Source organism: Thalassophryne amazonica, chromosome 10 (genome assembly GCF_902500255.1).
Source record: "Thalassophryne amazonica chromosome 10, fThaAma1.1, whole genome shotgun sequence".
Taxonomy (NCBI): domain Eukaryota; kingdom Metazoa; phylum Chordata; class Actinopteri; order Batrachoidiformes; family Batrachoididae; genus Thalassophryne; species Thalassophryne amazonica.
In genome coordinates this window covers 65,629,537-65,654,047 of record NC_047112.1, presented here as the reverse complement: position 1 = coordinate 65,654,047, position 24,511 = coordinate 65,629,537, and the positions used below count along the sequence as shown (strand labels likewise).

Genomic DNA, 24,511 nt, shown 5'->3' with positions numbered 1-24,511 from the left:
ACATGCTTGGAAAAACAACCCACAAGTATGAGAACAAAAGGGTGGAAGAGCAGTGCGGGGCGCACAAAATGCACAACAAAGCTAAAAATGCACGCAACTGAGCTCATTAATGAGAGAAACCAGCACACAGTCCACTGACACCTTCTACTTTCAACCTAATCGAAGGATCTAAGCCATAAAAAACAAACACACAAAAAACACGATTACTGAAAAATATTGTGTTAAAACTGCTCAAGGGCTTGAGTCATTGTGATAAAATTATGAGCGATAAAAGGATCTCAGCCTACGAAGACACTTGTAAAGGAGGATTGGGGATTCATTAAGACAATACTGGCATCCCAATTAACACTTGTTTCCAAAGATGGGGGATTTGGGTGAGGAGTGGGGTGTAGTCTTCAATCTGTGACCATAGCGATGCTAACGGAGCTCACCCCCCACCCCACCCCAAACCACAAGCTGCAGAAAGGCACTAGAGTGGGGCTGTTGCTAGCCGTACAAAAGTAAAAGTGATATACATTCGTAGCACATGGGTTATCGTAACCACCATCTGGGAATAAATACACAAAATGCACTTGTAGAAAAATAAAGTGTAAAAAAGCGTGGCCCCTAGATCTGTTTGTCTCTCTCTCTCTCTCCTTAGTTTTGGATTGTGGGAGACCAGTATGGCTACTTCTTCACGGCTTTTAAACCCCCACCTAAAACTAGAAGGCAATTGAGGAGTGTTCCTCCACCGCTGTGGCCGCGAGCAGTCGAGCCCTTTCACACAACAATATGAGTATGAGGTTGTAGGGTGGGGTGCAGCTCATTGGAAGGGGGTGTACCGGCTGGGGGGTTGGTGAGAGGTCAAGGCTCAGTTTTCAGTGTGAGGAAGTAGAAGGGAAGAAAAAAAAAATATCAAAGGAACATACATCCAGATGATGACACGAAAGAGAAAGTTCATCCAAATAAGAGCGACACGCATGCGGCGAAAACGTCTCAGTGTCTTCATGTACAGTGTACGCTTAAAGGACCTGGGAGACAAATATGAACCTGTGTTTCACTAGGTTGGTGCTGGTGTGTGTGTGTGTGTGTGTAACTGCACTGGCAAGAAGCCATTGGTGTTTGTACTGGAGCACCATACACAAATAAGAGTCAAGAATCACAAAGACAACATCTCCTCCTAAACCTCAGCAGTGCTCACATCCACACGCAAACAACTCAAGAATATGTCGGGAGGAAAATGGGCCCCAGCTGCCAGTGGGGGGAGGGGACATGGAGTGTTCCGCTGAGTAAGGGAGTGTGTGTATGTGTGAGAAAGAGGAGGAGGAAGGCCTGCAAAGGTGGGGGACCCCATACGAGTGCAGGAGGGGGTGTGGGGTGCATTCCATAGCTCTGCAGAGGCTCGGCTAAAAGATATATATATATATATAAAAAAAAATCCTGACGTGTAGATGGAGATCAGCTCCTGCAGTGCTCTTCATCAGAATTCCTTTTTCTCGCTCAGTTCGCTCCTGCTCCTCACCAGTGCCACAGGAAGGTGGTGTGTCTTCGTGTGTGCTTGGGTTTGTTCATGTGTTTCTATACGGCAGTTGTTCGGTAGTTCAGTCAGGCCTGTAAGTTAGCAAAGGCATATGAGTGTCCATGTCCACTGCTGAAGTCAGTGCTCTAATGCCCGTTTCCTGTCACGTGGCCGTGGCCTCCAGGTAGCTCTGTAGTTTACGTACGGTGGACTCATCCAGTGAAAAGAGGTCAAAGTCAAAAGTGGTGTTGGTCACGTTAAAGTGGCCCGTCTCCTCTATCAGGTTGACAATCTGAACAATGGAATGAGAAAATAAATTAATCACCATCATCATTTTTAGACCATTTTACAATAGAAATTATCAGGATTTTTGATGGTCCTTCTCATCTAATCATCTGTACCAAATGATTTCAATCAGGAAAATGCAATGCTAAAATACCCTAGGCTGTATGAGCATGTAATCATTTAAAGAGTGCGAAGAAAGAATGGGACCTTTTGACCCTAGAAGAGGTCAAGGTTAGCCATCTTTGAACTTGTTCAAGGTCTGTGTCCCCAGAATGTTCCTGGTGAATTTGAAGACACTGGCAGTAATGGGAATGGACTTATGCTGAGCACAGACGGATGGACAGACAGATGGACACAAAGTCTTCACAATACACGATGGCCCTATTTTGGCCTCGGGTAATAACCAAATCTACAATCCCAATTCCAATGAAGTTGGGACGTTGTGTGAAATGTAAATAAAAACAGAATAGAATGATTTGCAAATCCTCTTCAACCTATATTCAATTGAATACACCACAAAGACAAGATATTTAATGTTCAAACTGATAAACTTTATTGTTTTTGTGCAAATATTTGCTCATTTTGAAATGGATGCTTGCAATACATTTCAAAAAAGCTGGGACAGTGGCAACAAAAGACTGGGAAAGTTGATGAATGCTCAATGAAGACCTGTTTGGAACATTCCACAGGTGAACAAGTTAATTTGAAACAGGTGAGTGTCATGACTGGGTATAAAAGGAGCATCCCCAAAAGGATCAGCCGTTCCCAAGCAAAGATGGGGTGAGGATCACCACTTTGTGAACAACTGCGTGAAAAATAGTCCAACAGTTTATGAACAATGTTTCTCAACATTCAATTGCAAGGAATTTAGGGATTCCATCATCTACAGTCCATAATATAATCAGACCTTTCAGAGACTCTGGATAACTTTCTACACGTAAGCAGCAAGGCCGAAAACCAACACTGAATGCCCGTGACCTTCGATTCCTCAGGCGGCACTGCATTAAAAACTGGCATTATTGAGTAAAGGATCTTACTGCGTGGGCTCAGGAACACTTCAGAAAACCATTGTCACTTAACACAGTTCGTCCCTACATCTACAAGTGCAACTTAAAACTCTACCATGCAAAGTGAAAGCCATACATCAACAACATCCAGAAACACCGCCGCCTTCTCTAGGCCCGAGCTCATTTTAAATGGACAGACACTAAGTGGAAAAGTGTGCTGTGGTGTGATGAGTCTACATTTCAAATTGTTTTTGGAAATCATGGACATTGTGTCCTCCAGACAAAAGAGGAAAAAGACCATCCAGATTGTTACCAGTGCCAAGTTCAATAGCCAGCATCTGTGATGGTATGGGGGTGTGTTAGTGTCGTGGCATGGGCAACTTACACATCTGTGATGGCGGCATCAATGCTGAAAGGTAAATCCAGGTTTTGGAGCAACACATGTTGCCATCAAAGCAACGTCTTTTTCAGGGGTGTCCCTGCTTATTTCAGCAAGACAATGCCAAGCCACATTCTGCAAATTCTGTGTAACAACAGCGTGGCTTCATAGTAAAACAGTGCGGGTACTACAATGGCCTGCCTATAGTCCAGACCTGTCGCGATTGAAAGTGTGTGGCGCATTATGAAGCGCAAAATACAACAATGGAGACCCCGGACTGTTGAACAACTGAAGTCGTACAAGCAAGAATGGGAAAGAATTCCACCTTCAAAGCTTCAACAATTAGTGTCCTCAGTTCCCAAGTACCTATTGAGTGTTGTTAGAAGGAAAGGTGATGTAACACAGTGGTAAACATACCACTGTCCCAGCTTTTTTGAAACATGTTGCAGGCATCTATTTCAAAATTAGCAAATATTTACACAAAGTTTATCAGTTTGAACATTAAATATCTTGTCTTTGTGGTGTATTCAATTGAATATAGGTTGAAGAGGATTTGCAAATCATTGTATTCTGTTTTTATTTACATATTACACAACGTCCCGAGTTCATTGGAATTTGGGTTGTACTTCTAGCAATGACTGGACCATTTTCATGTTGGTTCAGGACTTGCAGTTATTGGGAAAAATGAGCCCACAGTGAGTAAAAATGACATACGAAAAACAACTAAATAAAACGTCAACCACAAGGTGCTGTTTAGGGTTCAAAGAGTTAATTTAGCCAAAGGCTCTCTTAATAGGTCACCCAGATAAAGAAATGCCATCACATTTAATGTGAAACAGTGTAACAAATGAAACAAGAGTGCTCAGAGCACAATATCCTCCGATGGCAAATGCTTTGGTACAAGTGCTTGCTACATTCTGATAACATTTTAAAGTATGTGATAGTTGATTTCAGAATGCAGACACTAACCTGTGATCAAGGGCCATAATGCTAATCAAGGGCCATAACTCTGCCAAAATGTGTCAATCTTGTACAATATTACAATATTCATATTTCCAGCCTATAACAAGGACTTGTATAAAGTTTCTCGAAATTCCTCCTAAAAACATGCGAGGAGTTGATTTCAGAATGCAGACACCCACTCATGAAAATGACAGTCTAAATTTGGGCCATAACGTAAAATTGGCCCAACTCCAATGGTATGATAATATGCATTTTACTAAAGGTGCCTTGACACTTGCATGAATTTGATTCCTGCACTGGCAGACAATCTTGCGTGCCAGTGAGTAAACATGCCATAAATTGCTGTAAACTGTGCATGAAATGTGCGTGGCTGCATGTGAGTGCGAAAAGAAAATTTTGAAATGTTAACTTCTGACATGTATTAATTTTGTGAACTAGAAAATACTGTGCCACTGCGTTTCATTGCACCGGAATGATTATGACGAGATGTTACATCTATAATAAACATAATTTTACAAATACATGATCTAACTCAGGGGTGGCCAAGTTCGGTCCTCGAGAGCCACCTTCCTGACACTCTTAGTTGTCTCCCTGCTCCAACACACCTGAATCCAATGAAAGGCTCATTAAAAGTCTGCTAAAGAGTCTTTCATTGGATTCAGGTGTGTTGGAGCAGGGAGACAACTAAGTGTCAGGAAGGTGGCTCTCGAGGACCAAACTTGGCCACCTGATCTAACTCATAAGAAGGAATGAAAATGCAACTGTTTTATGAATCCATTACAATATATTCATTCATCTTCTACCACTTAGTCCAATTAAGGGTCGCGGGGGGGGGGGGCTGGAGCCTATCCCAGCAGCCACAGAGAGCGAGGCGTGGTACACCCAGGACAGGACGCCAGTCTGTCACAGGGCCACAAATAGACAAAAACACAGACACACCCACACACCTACGGACAATTTAAAGATTCCAATCCACCTAACCCGCATGTCTTCGGATGTGGAAGGAAACCGGAGCACCTGGAGGAAACCCACGCAAACACGGGGAGAACATGCAAACTCCACACAGGAATTGAATTTCTCGCTGTGAGGCAACAGTGCTAACCACTAAGTCACCGTGCTGCCTATATATATATATATATATATATATATATATATATATATATATATATATATATATATAATAATTACCTTTGAGACTATTCCAAACATGTTCTCCACCACACGACGTGCACTAGACAAGCTATAGCTGTAGATAATTTCTGTGATTCCAGGAGCTATAAAAGATGGTTTCATAAGCCAAATTCTGAGAGCAAATGCGTCATCGGCTACAAAATGATTCTTTTACATAGCATGGCCTGAAGAATTGTGAGGCAGTGTGGGGATCAAGTTCGTTTAAGTGTCAAGGTGGTTTCACCTATAACAAGGACTTGTACCAAGTTTCACAAAAATCCTCCTAAAATGTGACAGGAGTTAATTTCAGAATGCTTATACCCTTTCTGTAATGGAGGGACGGACAAAGAAGACAGACAGAAATCGCCACAACATAATCCCCTTTTGGGCCTTTGACTGGCGGAGGATAACAATGGAAGCATTTAAACACCTGCTGAAGGACGTTGCGCTCCCGTAAAGCCATCAGTCTGCGATGGAGGTCCACTAACTCCTCTGTGTAGGCCTGCAGAAGGTCAGCAAGGGGTTACAGAGAACAGTCAGTACAGTACTAATGATAGAGATGCAGCAGTTCCTCAGAATAAGTACAGTGGTCCCTCGCTATAACGCGGTTCACCTTTCGCGGCCTTGCAGTTTCGCAGATTTTTTTTTAGTGCAGTTTTGCATGCTTTTTTTTTTTAACAGCACATTGTGTTCTGCGTCCTTATCAGGCGGGCCGGTCGCAGCACCGGTCGGTATCACCGCGATTGCTCTCACTGCATCCGATGCGCTTTCTGCGGGCTCGGTAAACGCAGCAGCGGGCCACTCACACTGCTCTCCTGTCTGCTGTGCAGAGCTGCGCCAAATCTGGCAACAGGTCCAGAGATTATGCTCGCTGTTTTGATGCAGATGTTGAGCCGGAGAGCTCCGTGGCCACCGAGAGAGGACTTGGATTCTTTGCGGGTCCCGCATCTGTACCTCCGGAGGCAGTGAGCAAAGGGAGAGTTCTGCGTGTGTCTTCTCGCCCAGAAGAAAAAAGAGAGTGTTTACACAGGAGAGAAAAGTAAGAAAATGTTAATGCCTGTTTCAGAAAAGTGTATAAAGTGTGTAGTGAGGGGTTTTACAGCCTTAAAACATCTATAATAATTGCAAAAAATAGCGCTGACTACTTCGCGGATTTCACTTATCGCGGGTTATTTTTAGAACGTAACTCCTGCGATAAACGAGGGACCACTGTACATGCTCTTCTAAAAGCAATGACTACATTATCAATGCAAATTTATATCCTCATAGATTAACACTTGATTTTTTTTTTTTTCTATTTATGTGTTAGTCCAATGGTTCTGCACCTCCTGAAAGCCATTAATAAATAAACAAACTGGAGCACCGTGCATATAGTGCAAACATCCGCCAACACAAGTTTCCAATTCAACAAATTTTTACTTTGGAAAAAATTTTCAAAGTCAAAGTCCTGTTGGAAATAACTTTTCATAAACTACAATATAATACAAGATATAGTTTAAAAGGGCTTTCAATGTTAAAATCAAATATCCGCTGAATCCGCAATACGGATGAGAAGCGGATTAAAGTTTTGATTGTGATAAAATGCAAAATGTACACCAAATGGGTTTCTCAATATTAAATAAATAAATAAATTCAGTTCAATTCAATTCAAATTCAAATGTTCACAAAATCCACAATCCGGATTAGATCCGGATCAAACTTTGTTACGCAATAGTGAGTGACAGTCTGCACCTCACATTTAAATATGAGAGTCATTAGGGCATGTTTAAGAGCTAATGTAAAATATACATTAAACTAGCATGTTGCCCGTGGTGATCCACGGGCTCTAGATTGGGTTGTTTGTTGTTCATATGGCTGATCCCGGGCTCTAGATTGGGGAGTGTTTATAAAATAGGTAGCTGATGTTTTTCCAAGGGTGGTAATAAATTATACAAAGTTTCTATACAGAGTTGGAATGGCGTGTGAGTCCAGAATGTTTCTTAGAACCTTAGATCTTAACAGTAGTATTATTATTTAATAGTAATAATAACACTACTACTAATAAAATAATGGATAATAATAGTAATATTACCAGTATTATCATTTTATTACTATTTTGTCATTTGATTTTTAAATGGACCACAATGGAAATAAGTGTTTTCACTTTCTTATGTCATTTAAACGGATTTACAATCATATTATGTACTTACATTGAACTTACTAAATAAAATCCCGCGTGTACACATACACGTATACAGACACCACATCACTTTTAATATATAGATGATTTACTGCCCCCTGCTGGAATGCCGTGAGTCCAAAATGTAATGATCAACATCCATTGTTCAGTGTTGTTAGCCAATATCCATAGGTTCACCAAATATATTCGTCCCATCAATGTTCCTTTTTGGCGGCATTCATCCTTGGCCCAAAATACATGAGCATACCAAACTCCACAGTCTGTCTGTGATTGTTATACACATCAGGGGTCGAGTGTTAGAGGACAAGTTTGGACATGTCCAGCTCTCCACAAGTTCCCTTATACTCACTCGACTGGTAAGCACTGAAAGCCAAGACAGGCATGTCTAAACTTGTCCTCTAACACTCCGAAACGGAGGTGTTCCTTTGTCTCGCTTCATCAGTGAATCGGTCGTGATGCGCGAAGCCTCCGCGCGGCTTTCCATGACAAAATCTCTTGTGAAATCTGCCGGAAAATGGCTGATGTCCAGCTCTTGTGATAACCAGAGAAAGAGCACACGACAGTCTCGTATCCACAGAGCCATCAGCTTAGAAATGATCCAGTGGTTTGTGCCGCGACGTCGCAGCTCGGAGCGTGGCGCACCGACCGTCCTTAAAGGGGTCCTTAAAGCTGTAGTTAAAGTCCTTATTCTCTGTGAAGCCCGTAGAATTTTCACCAAAAGCCAGATAACTTTTTCGAATGGTTTCCAGGTGCCAGTTTCTAACAGCTTCTGAAAAAATTCTGATGGAAAAAAAGTCCTTTTCATTCCGCCATTTCCAGACAATGAAAATCCGATGAGGGGGCGGGACCACTCCTTCCACAAGGCGTGCTCACAGGCGAATGACGTCACCGACAGGCGTGGAAAAACTTACGCATGCGCACGAGGGTTCAAGCATGTCTGACGTAAAAACATATGAATGAAATCCATATAGTTTAAAAAAATAATAATAATAAAAAGGTACGATACTTTATGGACACACCACGTAAAATGAAACAATAACATTTAACACCCCAAAACCCAGAACTCCCATGGTGCATACCAGCACAATGTTCATTGTTGTCAGCTAATAAGCAATACACACACACACACACACACACACACACACACACACACACGCGCATACACACACACACATACACACACACACACACACACGCATGCATACACACACACAGCGGCCACTTTGCTATTATAATATACAACCCCTGGAAAAAATTATGGAATCACCGGCCTCGGAGGATGTTCATTCAATTGTTTAATGTTGTAGAAAAAAAAAGTAGATCACAGACATGACACAAAACTAAAATCATTTCAAATGGCAACTTTCTGGCTTTAAGAAACACTATAAGAAATCAGGAAAAAAATTGTGGCAGTCAGTAACGGTTACTTTTTTAGACCAAGGAGAGGGAAAAAATATGGAATCACTCAATTCTGAGGAAAAAATTATGGAATCATGAAAAACAAAAGAACGGTCCAACACATCACTAGTATTTTGTTGCACCACCTCTGGCTTTTATAACAGCTTGCAGTCTCTGAGGCATGGACTTAATGAGTGACAAACAGTACTCTTCATCAATTTGGCTCCAACTTTCTCTGATTGCTGTTGCCAGATCAGCTTTGCAGGTTGGAGCCTTGTCATGGACCATTTTCTTCAACTTCCACCAAAGATTTTCAATTGGATTAAGATCCGGACTATTTGCAGGCCATGACATTGACCCTATGTGTCTTTTTGCAAGGAATGTTTTCACAGTTTTTGCTCTATGGCAAGATGCATTATCATCTTGAAAAATGATTTCATCATCCCCAAACATCCTTTCAATTGATGGGATAAGAAAAGTGTCCAAAATATCAACGTAAACTTGTGCATTGATGATGTAATGAGCCCCATATCATCAATGACTGTGGAAATTTACATGTTCTATTCAGGCAGTCATCTTTATAAATCTCATTGGAACGGCACCAAACAAAAGTTCCAGCATCATCACCTTGCCCAATGCAGATTCGAGATTCATCACTGAATATGACTTTCATCCAGTCATCCACAGTCCATGATTGCTTTTCCTTAGCCCATTGTAACCTTGTTTTTTTCTGTTTAGGTGTTAATGATGGCTTTCGTTTAGCTTTTCTGTATGTAAATCCCATTTCCTTTAGGCGGTTTCTTACAGTTTGGTCACAGACGTTGACTCCAGTTTCCTCCCATTCGTTCCTCATTTGTTTTGTTGTGCACTTTCAATTTTTGAGACATACTGCTTTAAGTTTTCTGTCTTGACACTTTGATGTCTTCCTTGGTCTACCAGTATGTTTGCCTTTAACAACCTTCCCATGTTGTTTGTATTTGGTCCAGAGTTTAGACACAGCTGACTGTGAACAACCAACATCTTTTGTAACATTGCGTGATGATTTACCCTCTTTTAAGAGTTTGATAATCCTCTCCTTTGTTTCAATTGACATCTCTCGTATTGGAGCCATGACTCACGTCAGTCCACTTGGTGCAACAGCTCTCCAAGGTGTGATCACTCCTTTTTAGATGCAGACTAACAAGCAGATCTGATTTGATGCAGGTGTTAGTTTTGGGGATGAAAATTTACAGGGTGATTCCATAATTTATTCCTCAGAATTGAGTGAGTCCATATTTTTTCCCTCTGCTTGGTCTAACCGTTACTGACTGCCACAATTTTTTTTTCCTGATTTCTTATAGTGTTTCTTAAAGCCAGAAAGTTGCCATTTGAAATGACTTTAGTTTTGTGTCATGTCTGTGATCTGCTTTTTTCTACAAAATTAAACACCTGAATGAACATCCTCCGAGGCCGGTGATTCCATAATTATTGCCAGTGGTTGTAGATGGGGTATTCACTGACACAAAAATCTGTAATCTGGATCAGATCTGGACCAAACTTTGTCAGTCGATAAAGGAAACCACCCTACATAACTCTCTCAAATATGGAAGAAATTCTGACAGAGTTATGAATATTTGAAAGTTCATTCAATGTTAAAAGATATGGATTTTTTTCAATGTTTGTCCTGACTTTGACCTTTGATCTATGACCTTGAAAATTGAATCAGTTCTCGCCTATCAGCATATGAATCTTCTGTAAAAATTTCATAATAATATATGAAAAATTGTGGGTTTCAGGCTGTTCACAAACAAATAGGGGAGAAAACATAACCTCCGACCAACTTCGTTGGCGGAAGTAGTTCCCTTTCAAGTTCAAACAAGTTTTGCAATGCTGCCCAGGATTAACCACCTCTGGTCAACAGAATGTCTGAATAAGATAAACAAACAAATGAATAAATAAATGTCAAAGTGAGGATATGGTGATATCAAAGTAGTTGAACTAAAGTTTAAAAAAAAAACATATTTGTTTTACAACAGATGTAAATGAAATATTTTCAAATTTGAGAAGCTGATATCAGAGAATATTTGACACTAAGATCTGAAACATTTTCTCCTAAACCATGGTGTAACTGACATTAAAGCCCCGGTCACACGGCACTAACGAAGGACACTGAAGCCAAAAAGAAACAAGAAATCTGGACTTACGTCGACATCGTTTAACCATCGTCCAGCTTCATTTCTGTAGGTGGTGCGTCGTCGTCGGCTGCGACGTCTGTGTGCGCGCACAGGTTGTCAAGACAATGCAGCTGCAGGTGGCTGTGGACAGCACAGCCTCGCTGCAGAATGTTCAGATGCTGGCGCTTCATTTTGATTTTGTTTTAAACCATCAAGGTCGCCATTCGCTTTGTTTTTCTTTTGTTAGTTTTTGGTTTTGTTTCTGCCTTTTATGTGCTCTACACTCGCAGGCTTTCGGTGTTGGGAGAAGTCCAGGCTCACTCATTCACTTTTTCCGCGACGATTTGGGACTGTTTTTTTCCTTCGTTCAGTGAACGTCGTGTGACTGGGCCATAAGGTCACTCACTCACGCAGTGAAGAATAAAGAAAAAAAAAAATCTGTGAAATTTACCTTTTTGCCAATATCTCAGCACAATCTCTGATAGCAGTCATATTTTACTATTGACGCCTTTACGGTGTCAAATCTTGTGCGTAATCACGTTCTTGCTGGGGAGACCGAGATTTTGTTGTCAGTGTAAACAAACATTTGCGGCAACTTGTTTGCAACATTGTGTTGTTATGTTGGTGAGTTCAACCAAAATATGTCTTTAGGTGTTTAACTAAGATAATCCTGAGTCTTTAGAGTGAGTTTTATTAAAAAGAAAAAAAAAAAAAAAAAAAAAAAAAAGCATGTTGCTGTTAAGCCCCTTTCACACCTGGTTTGCTTCGAGTTTCTTCCTGTGGCGTCATGACGAGGCAGGAATGTCTGCATCAGGTGCGCGCAGCAGGGGGCAGAGAGGAGGTGAGAATGCAGCCTGCAGGTTCTCTGCACAGAGAAATCAGAGTACACAGTTTGGCTGCAGCCAGACAGTGCACTCTGATTTCTGTTCTAGTTTATATTTGTTCTTGTGCTGAGCTGCAGGTCTGCGCTCTGAGTTCTGTTATAGTTTATCTTTCTTCATTTGACCGCGAGCTGTGCACGCGTGCGCAAACGAACCATCCATGAGTAAATGTGGAGATGTCTGGAGTTATACTTGATGTGAACATGTCCTGTCTCTGGCAATCAGTCTGTGAGCAGGGCATATGTCCTTTTATGTTCTTAAGAGAATGATGAGAGAGCCTGAGAGAAGAGTGAGGAACTGCAGCAGCCAGACAGCTTTTTTTTCCCTCTTTCTTTTAATTGTTCACATTTGCACGCGTGAACAAATTGTCTGTGAGTGGACTGGAGATGTCCGGACTTTTTACTGGATGTGGACATGTCCTGTCTCTGGCAATCAGTCTGTGAGCAGGACTTTTATGGACTTTAACACATTTGTGAGAAAAGAGCGAAGAGCTTCAGCTGCAATCAGCAGCATTTTTTTTTTCTGTGTTCTTTTTGAGCGTACAGTTTTACTGCATTGTGTACACAGTGTAAAAACAATCCTGCATGATTTATACTTCAGGAACAATGGAACACAGCAGGAATCATAAATTGGCGTCTGGTAACGTTGTACTGTGAGGGTGTGGCTTCCAGTCACTTTGAGTACCATCGCGTTGCTCTGACTTGCGCTGAAACCACTTAATTTCTCCGTCGAGCACAGGATGCAGAAAAAAATTAAACGTTTAATTTTTGGTGTCCGATTCGCTTTGTCCTTTGCGTCACTCGCGCTGTTGTGGCGTTAAGCTGCATCATCTCGGCACTGGGTTGCTTCCACGTGCTGCCTTCATGATGCCGCATGACGCAACTCGAAGCAGGTCCGGTGTGAAAGGGGCTTTAGGGTTCTTTTTTTTGTATCCTTAAGAAATTATTCGATCCATCAACATCAATAGCTTTTTTGCTTAACGATTCTCTTATTGGTCCTTCAGAGTGGCCGTTGTTTTTGGGGGTGTTTGTCAGAAATGATAATTTCTCTACATTGATTAAGACCCTGCAGCGGGTCTGTATAATCAACCATTTCTCCAGCGCGGCTTTGCTTTGAACCTTGAACCAATAAAGCACTGCTTCGTTGGTTCTTTGTTTTATTTTGCTTTATTTTAGTTTTTCCCCGCTAAAACCCTAAAGAGCATATGTCTGTGAGTAATATTTACCTTTTTTATGTTAAAGCGACCTGTTATGGTCTTCTGAAACAGTTGATAGATGTATTTTATAACTTAAAAACGGGACCGAAGCTAACACGTTAGCATGTCTATGGCATTTTCAATGTTAAAGTTAGCATTAAGCTGAGCCATTATCAAGCCTCCCTCCCCAGCATGCAAAGGATTCTGGGATACTCTAAAACCGTCAATGTGAAAGCAGGATACAATATGACTTCATCACTACTTACTTTAAACCTCTTTACATTAGTGAACAAAGAAAAAAGACAGGTCTCACTGGCCACAACAACTGTCAGAACATTTGGCTCAACTCCGTATTCAGTGCTCCATATTGAATTCATAAATGAATTCACTGAATGGGGGTGCAACACTGCTTGTGTAGGATGTTTAAGCATAAAAAGGTTTGATTTACCCTTCCTACCTTGTCGTATCCCTTCTTCAACATCTTCTCTGAGCGAAATGACGGATCTGGACTCTTTCTCCCTGACACCTAAACTCAAACGGAGAAAGTTACAAAATTACATCAGAGAATTCAATCGGGGTGGGGAGCTAGAGAAACAGAGACAACGATGTGAGACTATCTTAACACTGATGGCAATTACAACCCCTGGCAAAAATTATGGAATCACCGGCCTCGGAGGATGTTCATTCAGTTGTTTAATTTTGTAGAAAAAAGCAGATCACAGACATGACACAAAACTAAAGTCATTTCAAATGGCAACTTTCTGGCTTTAAGAAACACTATAAGAAATCAGGAAAAAAAAAATAGTGGCAGTCAGTAACGGTTACTTTTTCAGACCAAGCAGAGGAAAAAAAACAAAAAATGGAATCATTCAATTTTGAGGAAAAAATTATGGAATCATGAAAAACAAAAGAACGCTCCAACACATCACTAGTATTTTGTTGCACCACCTCTGGCTTGCAGTCTCTGAGGCATGGACTTTATGAGTGACAAACAGTACTCTTCATCAATCTGGCTCCAACTTTCTCTGATTGCTGTTGCCAGATCAGCTTTGCAGGTTGGAGCCTTGTCATGGACCATTTTCTTCAACTTCCACCAAAGATTTTCAATTTAATTAAGATCCGGACTATTTGCAGGCCATGACATTGACCCTATGTGTCTTTTTGCAAGGAATGTTTTCACAGTTTTTGCTCTATGGCAAGATGCATTATCATTTTGAAAAATGATTTCATCATCCCAAAACATCCTTTCAATTGATGGGATAAGAAAAGTGTCCAAAATATCAACGTAAACTTGTGCATTTATTGATGATGTAATGACAGCCATCTCCCCAGTGCCTTTACCTGACATGTAGCCCCATATCATCAATGACTGTGGAAATTTACATGTTCTCTTCAGGCAGTCATCTTTATAAATCTCATTGGAACGGCACCAAACAAAAGTTCCAGCATCATCACCTTGCCCAATGCAGATTCGAGATTCATCACTGAATATGACTTTCATCCAGTCATCCACAGTCCACGATTGCTTTTCCTTAGCCCATTGTAACCTTGTTTTTTTCTGTTTAGGTGTTAATGATGGCTTTCGTTTAGCTTTTCTGTATGTAAATCCCATTTCCTTTAGGCGGTTTCTTACAGTTCGGTCATAGACGTTGATTCCAGTTTCCTCCCATTCATTCCTCATTTGTTTTGTTGTGCATTTTCAATTTTTGAGATATTGCTTTAAGTTTTCTGTCTTGACGCTTTGACGTCTTCCTTGGTCTACCAGTATGTTTGCCTTTAACAACCTTCCCATGTTGTTTGTATTTGGTCCAGAGTTTAGACACAGCTGACTGTGAACAACCAACATCTTTTGCAAAATTGCGTGATGATTTACCCTCTTTTAAGAGTTTGATAATCCTCTCCTTTGTTTCAATTGACATCTCTCCTGTTGGAGCCATGATTCATGTCAGTCCACTTGGTGCAACAGCTCTCCAAGGTGTGATCACTCCTTTTTAGATGCAGACTAACGAGCAGATCTGATTTGATGCAGGTGTTAGTTTTGGGGATGAAAATTTACAGGGTGATTCCATAATTTATTCCTCAGAATTGAGTGAGTCCATATTTTTTTCCCTCTGCTTGGTCTAAAAAAAAGTAACAGTTACTGACTGCCACAATTATTTTTCCTGATTTCTTATAGTGTTTCTTAAAGTCAGAAAGTTGCCATTTGAAATGACTTTAGTTTTGTGTCATGTCTGTGATCTGCTTTTTTTCTACAAAATTAAACAACTGAATGAACATCCTCCGAGGCCGGTGATTCCATAATTATTGCCAGGGGTTGTAATACAGCTTGAACAGAAAGGGCAACCAAGTGCAGTCCTAAAAAGACTATAGGTTACTTTTTAAATGCTACATACTTTTACACTAATGGACAATGAATATTCTGCACATAAATTAATTCAAAACAAAACTTCACTAAGACAGTGTCCTGGACTTCTGAGCAGTATTATTTTTTAGAGGTTTTTTTCCCCCGAAGCACACTCAGTTTTAGCAGTGAATCACTGCATTGGAAATTCCAGCTCATATAACTTGATCTAAATACAGGGTGACCAAGAAGAAGAAGAAGAAAACAGAACCCATAAAAACTGTAATAAATCTGACCAAGGCCCAGCAAATATCTTGGAATTTGGTGGACTTAAATGGCAGTCTGTGTATGATCATTCCCCAAAGTTTCAGTTATCTTGGTCGCTTTGCATAAAAGTCATGTACTTTCAAAATTATGTTTCAAATCGTTTGATTTGTTGGCGAAACACGACTCAGGCAAAAATGTCTTTTCCTTGGTTGACCAAGCCATGTTGGGGAAGACGATTGAAACAATAGTCTGGACCTTTGTAGGATTTATTACAATTTTTATAGGTTGCTTTTGGGGCGGGGTCCACCCTGTATTATAGTGAAGGCTGAATTCTAAACAGAAAATGCATTTCTACTTCTATTTTTCTATCAGTCCCAGCACCAAATTTAAGAAGCAAGGTACAACCCCTGACAAAAATTATGGAACTACACCTATTTTTTGCTTCATAGTAAATAAATTAAACATGTTAAATTTTTCTTCAATAAGTAAACATCCTGACTGTGAAATACAACAAATTCCACTCAGTTTAAATAATGGCAGATTTTATAGTGCGTTGAAAAGGTAGACGGAGAATTCTAAGGAATTAATGGACAAAGAAAATGAGAGGGAGAGAAGGTTAGATGATGTGGAGAGTGAATTGGGAAGTGGCAGGTAAGTAAGGAGGAATCAAGGACAGCTATGAAAAGAATGGGGATTCTGAGAATGAGCAGTTACAGATGCAATGCTTGCCTTGGCAGTGCTGATGAAGAAGTTATACTGTGTATTAGTGGATTTAAAGAAAGCGATCAGTTGCCAAGAGAAGAGATGTGGTATTGTATAAAATCAGGAAACACAGAAGTATGAGAGGGTGGTGCAGGATAAGCACCACCGTCAACGATGGACTCTGAGCAATAAGCTACTTGACATGAAGGCGGAAGCTCCACTGGCATCCAACTGGCCTCACAACCGCAGACCACATGTAACCACAGCAGCCCTGGACCTCCACATCCAGCATGTTCACTGCCAAGATCGTCTGAGACCAGCCACCCGGATAGCTGCTATAAGAACTGGTTTTCAGAACCAAACAATTTCTGCACAAACTGTCAGAAACTGTCTCAAGAAGCTCATCTGCATGCTGGTCAACCTCACCAGGGCCTCGACCAGACTGCAGCTCGCTGTCATAACGGACTTGAGTGGGCAAATGCTCACATTTGATTGCATCTGGCTGCTGATCAACTCAATGCAAAGGAAATGTGTTGCACTGCGTGAGGCAAATTGTGGTCATACCAGATACAGACTGGTTTTCTGACCCTCAGATCCCCCCAATATAGCAAGACTGCACAGTTCAGAATGGCCTTTTATTGTAGCCAGCCTATGGCACACCTGTGCAATAATCATGCTGTCACATCAGCATCTTGATATGCCACACCTGTGAGGTGGCCTGGATTATCCCAGCAAAGGAGAAGTGCTCACTAACAGATTTAGACAGATTTGTGAGCAATATTTGAGAGAAGTAAGTATTTTGTGTATATAGAAAATGTATTAGGTCTTTGAGTTCAGCTCATGAAAAATGGGAGCAAAAACAAAAGTATTGCATTTATATTTTTGTTCAATATATGGGGTGTCTAAAAAATGTACCCGAAAGTATTTTGACAGCACAGAAAAAACGATCAATATTATCAGACATTTTTTGCATGACCATGTGGCCGAAATTGTAATTTCTCTCCCCGATGCAGTTTTTAGTTCAGTCTTTGCTTTTTGATGTTTTAACCATTTATCTTTTACGCCACATGATCAGTGTAACCTCCTCATCTGACATTTCCGAAAAAATAAATCATCTGTCTCCAGTTTTCTGGAAAACCATCTAGCAAATTCAAGTCTCCTTGCCATTTGCTGGGGAGTTAGTTCGCTCTGAGACTGAATGTTGTATGGAAAGAGATGCAAGTCGGCCTTTTGGATGTACTGCACAGAAGTCGGCAATTTTTGTTCTCTGAATTAGGGTCAACTGCGGCATTTTTCCTGGACCTTAATGTCTTGGAGAACAAACTTTAGGATTCCTGAATTGAGAAAAACACCATTATTTAACAGTAAAACCATTTCCTGGTATTCACATTTCAGAGTACTTCCGGGTACATTTTTTGAGACACCGTGCGTGTGTGTGTCTGTATGTATATACACACACACACACACACCCCTTTATAAATATATTTAGTGAGAAAAATGGTGACATACTTATTTTACCTGCTGTGTGTGTCATACAACCCCAATTCCAATGAAGTTGGGACGTTGTGTAAAATGTAAATAAAAACAGAATACAATGATTTGCAAATCCTCTTCAACCTATATTCAATTGAATACACCACAAAGACAAAATATTCAGTGTTCAAACTGATAAACTTTATTGTTTTTGTGCAAATATTTGCTCATTTTGAAATGGATGCCGCAACACGTTTCAAAAAAGCTGGGACAGTGGTATGTTTACCACTGTGTTACATCACCTTTCCTTCTAACAACACTCAATAAGCATTTGGGAACTGAGGACACTAACTGTTGAAGCTTTGTAGGTGGAATTATTTCCCATTTTGCTTGATGTACAACTTCAGTTATTCAACAGACCAGGGTCTCCGCTGTCATATTTTGCGCTTCATAATGCAGCACACATTTTCAATGGGCAGCAGTTCTGGATTGCAGGCAGGCCAGTGTAGTACCCACACTCTTTTACTACGAAGCCACGCTGTTGTAACACGTGCAGAATGTGGCTTGGCATTGTCTTGCTGAAATAAGCAGGGACGTCCCTAAAAAAAAAAAAGAAAAAAAAAAAAGACATTGCTTGGATGGCAGCATGATGTTGCTCCAAATCCTGGATGTACCTTTCAGCATTGATGGTGCCATCACAGATGTGTAAGTTGCCCATGCCATGGGCACTAACACCCCCCATACCATCACAGATGCTGGCTTTTGAACTTTGCGCTGGTAACAATCTGGATGGTCTTTTTCCTCTTTTGTCTGGAAGACACGACATCCATGATTTCCAAAAACAATTTGAAACGTGGACCCATCAGACCACAGCACACTTTTCAACTTTACGTCTGTCCATTTCAAATGAACTTGGGCCCAAGAAGGCAGCGGTGTTTCTGGATGTTGTTGATGTATGGCTTTTGCTTTGCATGGTAGAGTTTTAACTTGCACTTGTAGATGTAGCAATGAACTGTGTTAACTGACAATGGTTTTCTGAAGTGTTCCTGAGCCCACATGGTAAGATCCTTTACACAATGATGTTTTTAATGCAGTGTCACCTGAGGGATGAAAGGTAAAGGGCATTCAATGTTGGTTTTGAGCCTTGCCGCTTATGTGTAGAAAGTTCTCCAGATTCTCTGAATCTTCTGATTATATAATTGACTGTAGATGATGGAATCCCTAAATTCGTTGCAACTGAACGTTGAGAAACATTATTCTTAAACTGTTGGACTATTTTTTCATGCAGTTGTTCACAAAGTGGTGATCCTTGCCCCATCTTTGCTTGTGAATGGCTGAGCCTTTTGGGGATGATCCTCACCTGTTTTCAAACAGGTGTTCTTTGAGCATTCATCAACTTTCCCAGTGTTTTGTTGCCCCGTCCCAACTTTTTTGAAATGTGTTGCAGGCATCCATTTCAAAATGAGCAAATATTTGCACAAAAACAACAAAGTTGATCAGTTTGAACATTAAATATCATGTCTTTGTGGTGTATTCAAGTGAATATAGGCTGAGGATGATTTGCAAATCATTGTATTCTGTTTTTATTTACATTTTACACAACGTCCCAACTTCATTGGAATTGGGGTTTATATATATATATATATATATATATATATATATATATATATATATATATATATATATATATATATATATATAGTGAGGAAAATAAGTATTTGAACACCCTATGATTTTGCAAGTTCTCCCACTTAGAAATCATGAAGGGGTCTGAAATTTCCATCTTAGGTGCATGTCCACTGTGAGAGACAATCTAAAAAAAAAAAAAAAAAACATCCGGAAATAATGTATGATTTTTTAATAATTTATTTATATGTTACTGCTGCAAATAAGCATTTGAACACCTGTGAAAATCAATGTTAATATTTGGTACAGTAGCCTTTGTTTTCAATTTCAGAGGTCAAACGTTTCCTGTAGTTTTTCACCAGGTTTGCACACACTGCAGCAGGGATTTTGGCCCACTCCTCCATACAGATCTTCTCTAGATCAGCCAGGTTTGGAATTTCAGCTCCCTCCAAAGATTTTCTATTGAGTTCAGGTCTGGAGACTGGCCAGGCCACTCCAGGACCTTGAAATGCTTCTTACGAAGCCCCTCCTTAGTTGCCCTGGCTGTGTGTTTGGGGTCATTGTCATGCTGGAAGACCCAGCCATGACTCATCCTCAATGCTCTTACTGAGGGAAGGAGGTTGTTTGTCAAAATCTCACAATACATTACCCCATCCATCCTCCCTTCAATACGATGCAGTCGTCCTGTCCCCTTTGCAGAAGAGCACCCCCAGAGTATGATGTTTCCACCCCCATGCTTTACAGTTGAGATGATTTTCTTGGGGTTGTTCTCATCCTCTAAACATGGTAAGTGGAGTTGATTCCAAAAAGCTCTATTCTGGTTTCATCTGGCCACATGGCCTTCTCCCATGCCTCCTCTGGATCATCCAGATGGTCACTGGTGAACTTCAAACGGGCCTGGACATGTGCTGGCTTGAGCAGGGGGACCTTGCTGCCCTGCAGGATTTTAAACCATGACTTCTCCTTTGCTGAGATAATCCATCCCACCTCACAGGTGTGCCATATCAAGATGCTGATTAGACACCATGATTAGTGCACAGGTGTGCCTTAGACTGTCCACAATAAAAGGCCACTCTGAAAGGTGCAGTTTTGTTTTATTGTTTTATTATTTTATCAGTATCTGGTGTGACCACCATTTGCCTCATGCAGTGCAACACATCTCCTTCGCATAGAGTTGATCAGGTTGTCAATTGTGGCTTGTGGAATGTTGGTCCACTCCTCTTCAATGGCTGTGCGAAGTTGCTGGATATTGGCAGGAACTGGTACACGCGGTCGTATACGCCGGTCCAGAGCATCCCAAACATGCTCAATGGGTGACATGTCCGGTGAGTATGCCGGCCATGCAAGAACTGGGACATTTTCAGCTTCCAAGAACTGTGTACAGATCCTTGCAACATGGGGCCGTGCATTATACTGCTGCAACATGAGGTGATGTTCTTGGATGTATGGCACAACAATGGGCCTCAGGATCTCATCACGGTATCTCTGTGCATTCAAAATGCCATCAATAAAATGCACCTGTGTTCTTCGTCCATAACAGACGCCTGCCCATACCATAACCCCACTGCCACCATGGGCCACTCGATCCACAACATTGACATCAGAAAACCGCTCACCCACACGACGCCACACACGCTGTCTGCCATCTTCCCTGAACAGTGTGAACCGGGATTCATCCGTGAAGAGAACACCTCTCCAACGTGCCAAACGCCAGCGAATGTGAGCATTTGCCCACTCAAGTCGGTTACGACAACGAACTGGAGTCAGGTCGAGACCCCGATGAGGATGACGAGCATGCAGATGAGCTTCCCTGAGACGGTTTCTGACAGTTTGTGCAGAAATTCTTTGGTTATGCAAACCGATTGTTTCAGCAGCTGTCCGAGTGGCTGGTCTCAGACGATCTTGGAGGTGAACATGTTGGATGTGGAGGTCCTGGGCTGGTGTGGTTACATGTGGTCTGCGGTTGTGAGGCTGGTTGGATGTACTGCCAAATTCTCTGGAACGCCTTTGGAGACGGCTTATGGTAGAGAAATGAACATTCAATACACGAGCAACAGCTCTGGTTGACATTCCTGCTGTCAGCATGCCAATTGCACGCTCCCTCAAATCTTACGACATCTGTGGCATTGTGCTGTGTGATAAAACTGCAGCTTTCAGAGTGGCCTTTTATTGTGGACAGTCTAAGGCACACCTGTGCACTAATCATGGTGTCTAATCAGCATCTTGGTATGGCACACCTGTGAGGTGGGATGGATTATCTCAGCAAAGGAGAAGTGCTCACTATCACAAATTTAGACTGGTTTGTGAACAATATTTGAGGGAAATGGTGATATTGTGTATGTGGAAAAAGTTTTAGATCTTTGAGTTCATCTCATACAAAATGGGAGCAAAACCAAAAGTGTTGCGTTTATATTTTTGTTGAGTGTATGTTTATGTACCGGGCCGGCCTATGTGTTGTGTGTGTGTTGTTTGTTATGGGTCGGTGTTGGTTTGCTCAGCCCTGCTGTTGACCAAGGCAGGGATGTACATCTGGAGCTGGTCCCCGGGCGCCTAATGGCGACTTCTGCTCCTACTGGCAATTAGGATGGGTTAAATGCAGTAGACATATTTCATTGTGCAGGGAACATGTTCTTCTGTGCATATGATAATAAAATTCCTTTGAATCCTTGATTTCTAAGTGGGAGAACTTGCAAAATCGCAGGGTGTTCAAATACTTATTTTCCTCACTGTACACACACACACTTCAATAAATAAAAAAACAACATCCAGCCAGCATGGGATACAGACACAGTTTCTAAAATGACATAAAAATGTTTAAAAGCAATCACACTGACCAAGGGACTTTTACTCTTGATCCCTCATATTTGATTTAAGCTCCCGTAGAGAGATCAGTTCTCACTATTTTAGTTCAGTCTGCAAGTTATTCCATGTGGAAGGAGCATATTTAAAAGCTTTTTCCAAGTTTTGTTCTCACTCTTGGCACCACCATCTGTAGAATAGAGTGAGAGTGAATGCCATATTGATGTTGGATTCTACACATATATGGAGATAAATGAGGAGGAACCATGCCAAGAATAGTTTTAGACCAACCAATGAGAGAACCTGCACACACAGATGGACAGAGACTTAGCAACAGCATACAAAATACAATGATGTGTACGATATCCACAGCCAGTAATAAAACGCACAGCACTGTGGTACACACTAACTTCTGAAAGCTGGGTTTACGCTGTGTGAGTTTTGGCCTTTACGAGCAAATTTTTCCCACTCGTGCGCCGAGTTTCAGCTTAATCGTGCGTCCTGCATTGTGTAGTATACATGGAGTAATCAAACCTGTTTCATATTTTGGTCGGCCCTTGTGAGGGTATTGCACTGAAGCAGCGCAACGAGCATCTGCGAGCCGATTTACCCCAACCTGTCCTCTCGCACTGCACATGTGCAAACACCGATGCAGAATTGGAGAGAGCATAAACAGTGATCATCTCTTTGGGAGAGCAGCTTCTGTCCTCCCATTCTTCAACTCATGTAAAGTCTTGTATTGTTTTTTTGTTGTTAAAAATTAGAGTTTTTGTAAAAATAAGAAATGTAAATAAAGTTGAAAAAAAAAACAACAAAAAAAGCTTCTGTTTACGTTTTGCTTCCGGAAACATGAATCTGACGTGTGGTTTGTGAACGTACAATGTGAGTAGTCATATCACATCAGAGCATCGGGCCGTATAGTGTGAGAACATAAATCGTGCGCTCTGAACTTTTACACCCCGCTGTTTTGTAAATTGCAATTGAAAATATCGTACAGTGTCTGCCCAGCTTTAGGCACTAATCGGGGCAGTCAAAAACAATAAATCACCATAATTCAGCAGCGGTGTAAAAAAAAAAAAAAAATAAATAAATAAATAAATTGCTAATATCAAGTACTGTCTTGTCTTGAGGGAGAAATTGGATCGGTTCCTATAGAAGAAACTCAATTTGACCTTGAACACAGAAACAAGGGCTATATATTATATACACATCAAAACCATTCAAGTGCCTGTCAATACATCAATGAAAGTGGGCAGGAAACTTAACAGTGCATTTGACTCACTTTATTGTTGGAAGAGTTGTGTTTCTGTGGGGGTGGGGCGGGGTCTCGACTGGGGCGGTGTGAGCCGTCGCTGCTGTCACTCTCGCTGTCTAGGCTGAGTCTAACAGGGGATCATGACAGGGTCAGAAATTCACAGAAAAACCACATCCCACATTGTGCATGGGAGCAGAATTGTTTTCAGAAAAATGTATATAAAATTTGCATAAACAAAAGTGGTGGAAGTTGACCGTGAGTCCCGGTTGGGGGGGTTGGTCTTGACAGGCATCTCTTCCTCAGAGCTGCTGTCATCGTCATCAGACTCTTCTGACTGGATCTCCTCTACCATGGAGCGCAGGGGCCCTGAGAGGTAGACAGAGTTGATAAAAATATAAGTGAACAGAACACTACATCCTGCACTGGTAAACCTACACACACGTCTTTGAATGATCAGCTATGGAATGAAAACACACCTTGACCTTGTTTCTGTCCTGGTTCAAAGTCAGAGTCTGAACTGGAATCAGAGCTGGAACTGGAGTTGGAGGGACTGGAGGGAGCTGACTGCTGTTGGAAGGAAAGACCCAACAAGAGAGCAAATGGATGGATAGGATGGACAAGAAACTTTACAAAAAGATAAAACCAGAACCAGACTTGTTAGCCTCGAGTTGAAGGATTTGGAAATAATGAGGTCCAAAACAGAGTTACAAAACTAAATGTTGGTGCAAAATAAATAAATCATAAAACATTGAACAATTTAACAGGAGATGTATTAGAAATTTACATACAACTATTATTTCTGAAACTTAAGACCCAGTGGTGGGCACAACTAACCAAAACGCTAGCTTCGATAACAGTTTATCAGCTAACTGAAAAGTTATCTTTTATAAAGCTAAACCGATAAACCACCCCAAAATGTATCGGAAGCTACAGCTAATCG

General features: G+C 41.1%; 1 protein-coding gene across 4 annotated transcripts in view; it reads right to left on the bottom strand.

The window, feature by feature from the left end:
• Positions 1–215: 215 nt before the first annotated feature.
• The window catches only part of mllt1a (MLLT1 super elongation complex subunit a), a 130,547-nt gene continuing 106,251 nt past the window's right edge, over positions 216–24,511 (bottom strand). The window contains exons 7-12 of one of the 4 annotated variants that reach the window (XM_034180158.1): positions 24,048–24,135; positions 23,826–23,937; positions 23,599–23,698; positions 13,566–13,634; positions 5,733–5,804; positions 216–1,790 (exon numbers count right to left, since the gene is read on the bottom strand). In XM_034180158.1, the coding sequence (XP_034036049.1) occupies positions 1,662–1,790; positions 5,733–5,804; positions 13,566–13,634; positions 23,599–23,698; positions 23,826–23,937; positions 24,048–24,135 (570 nt within the window). In that variant the 3' untranslated portion in view covers positions 216–1,661. Of the gene's footprint in view, positions 1,791–5,732; positions 5,805–13,556; positions 13,635–23,598; positions 23,699–23,825; positions 23,938–24,047; positions 24,139–24,511 lie in introns of all 4 variants that reach the window. The other 3 variants (XM_034180156.1, XM_034180155.1, XM_034180157.1) reach the window with 3 other exon arrangements.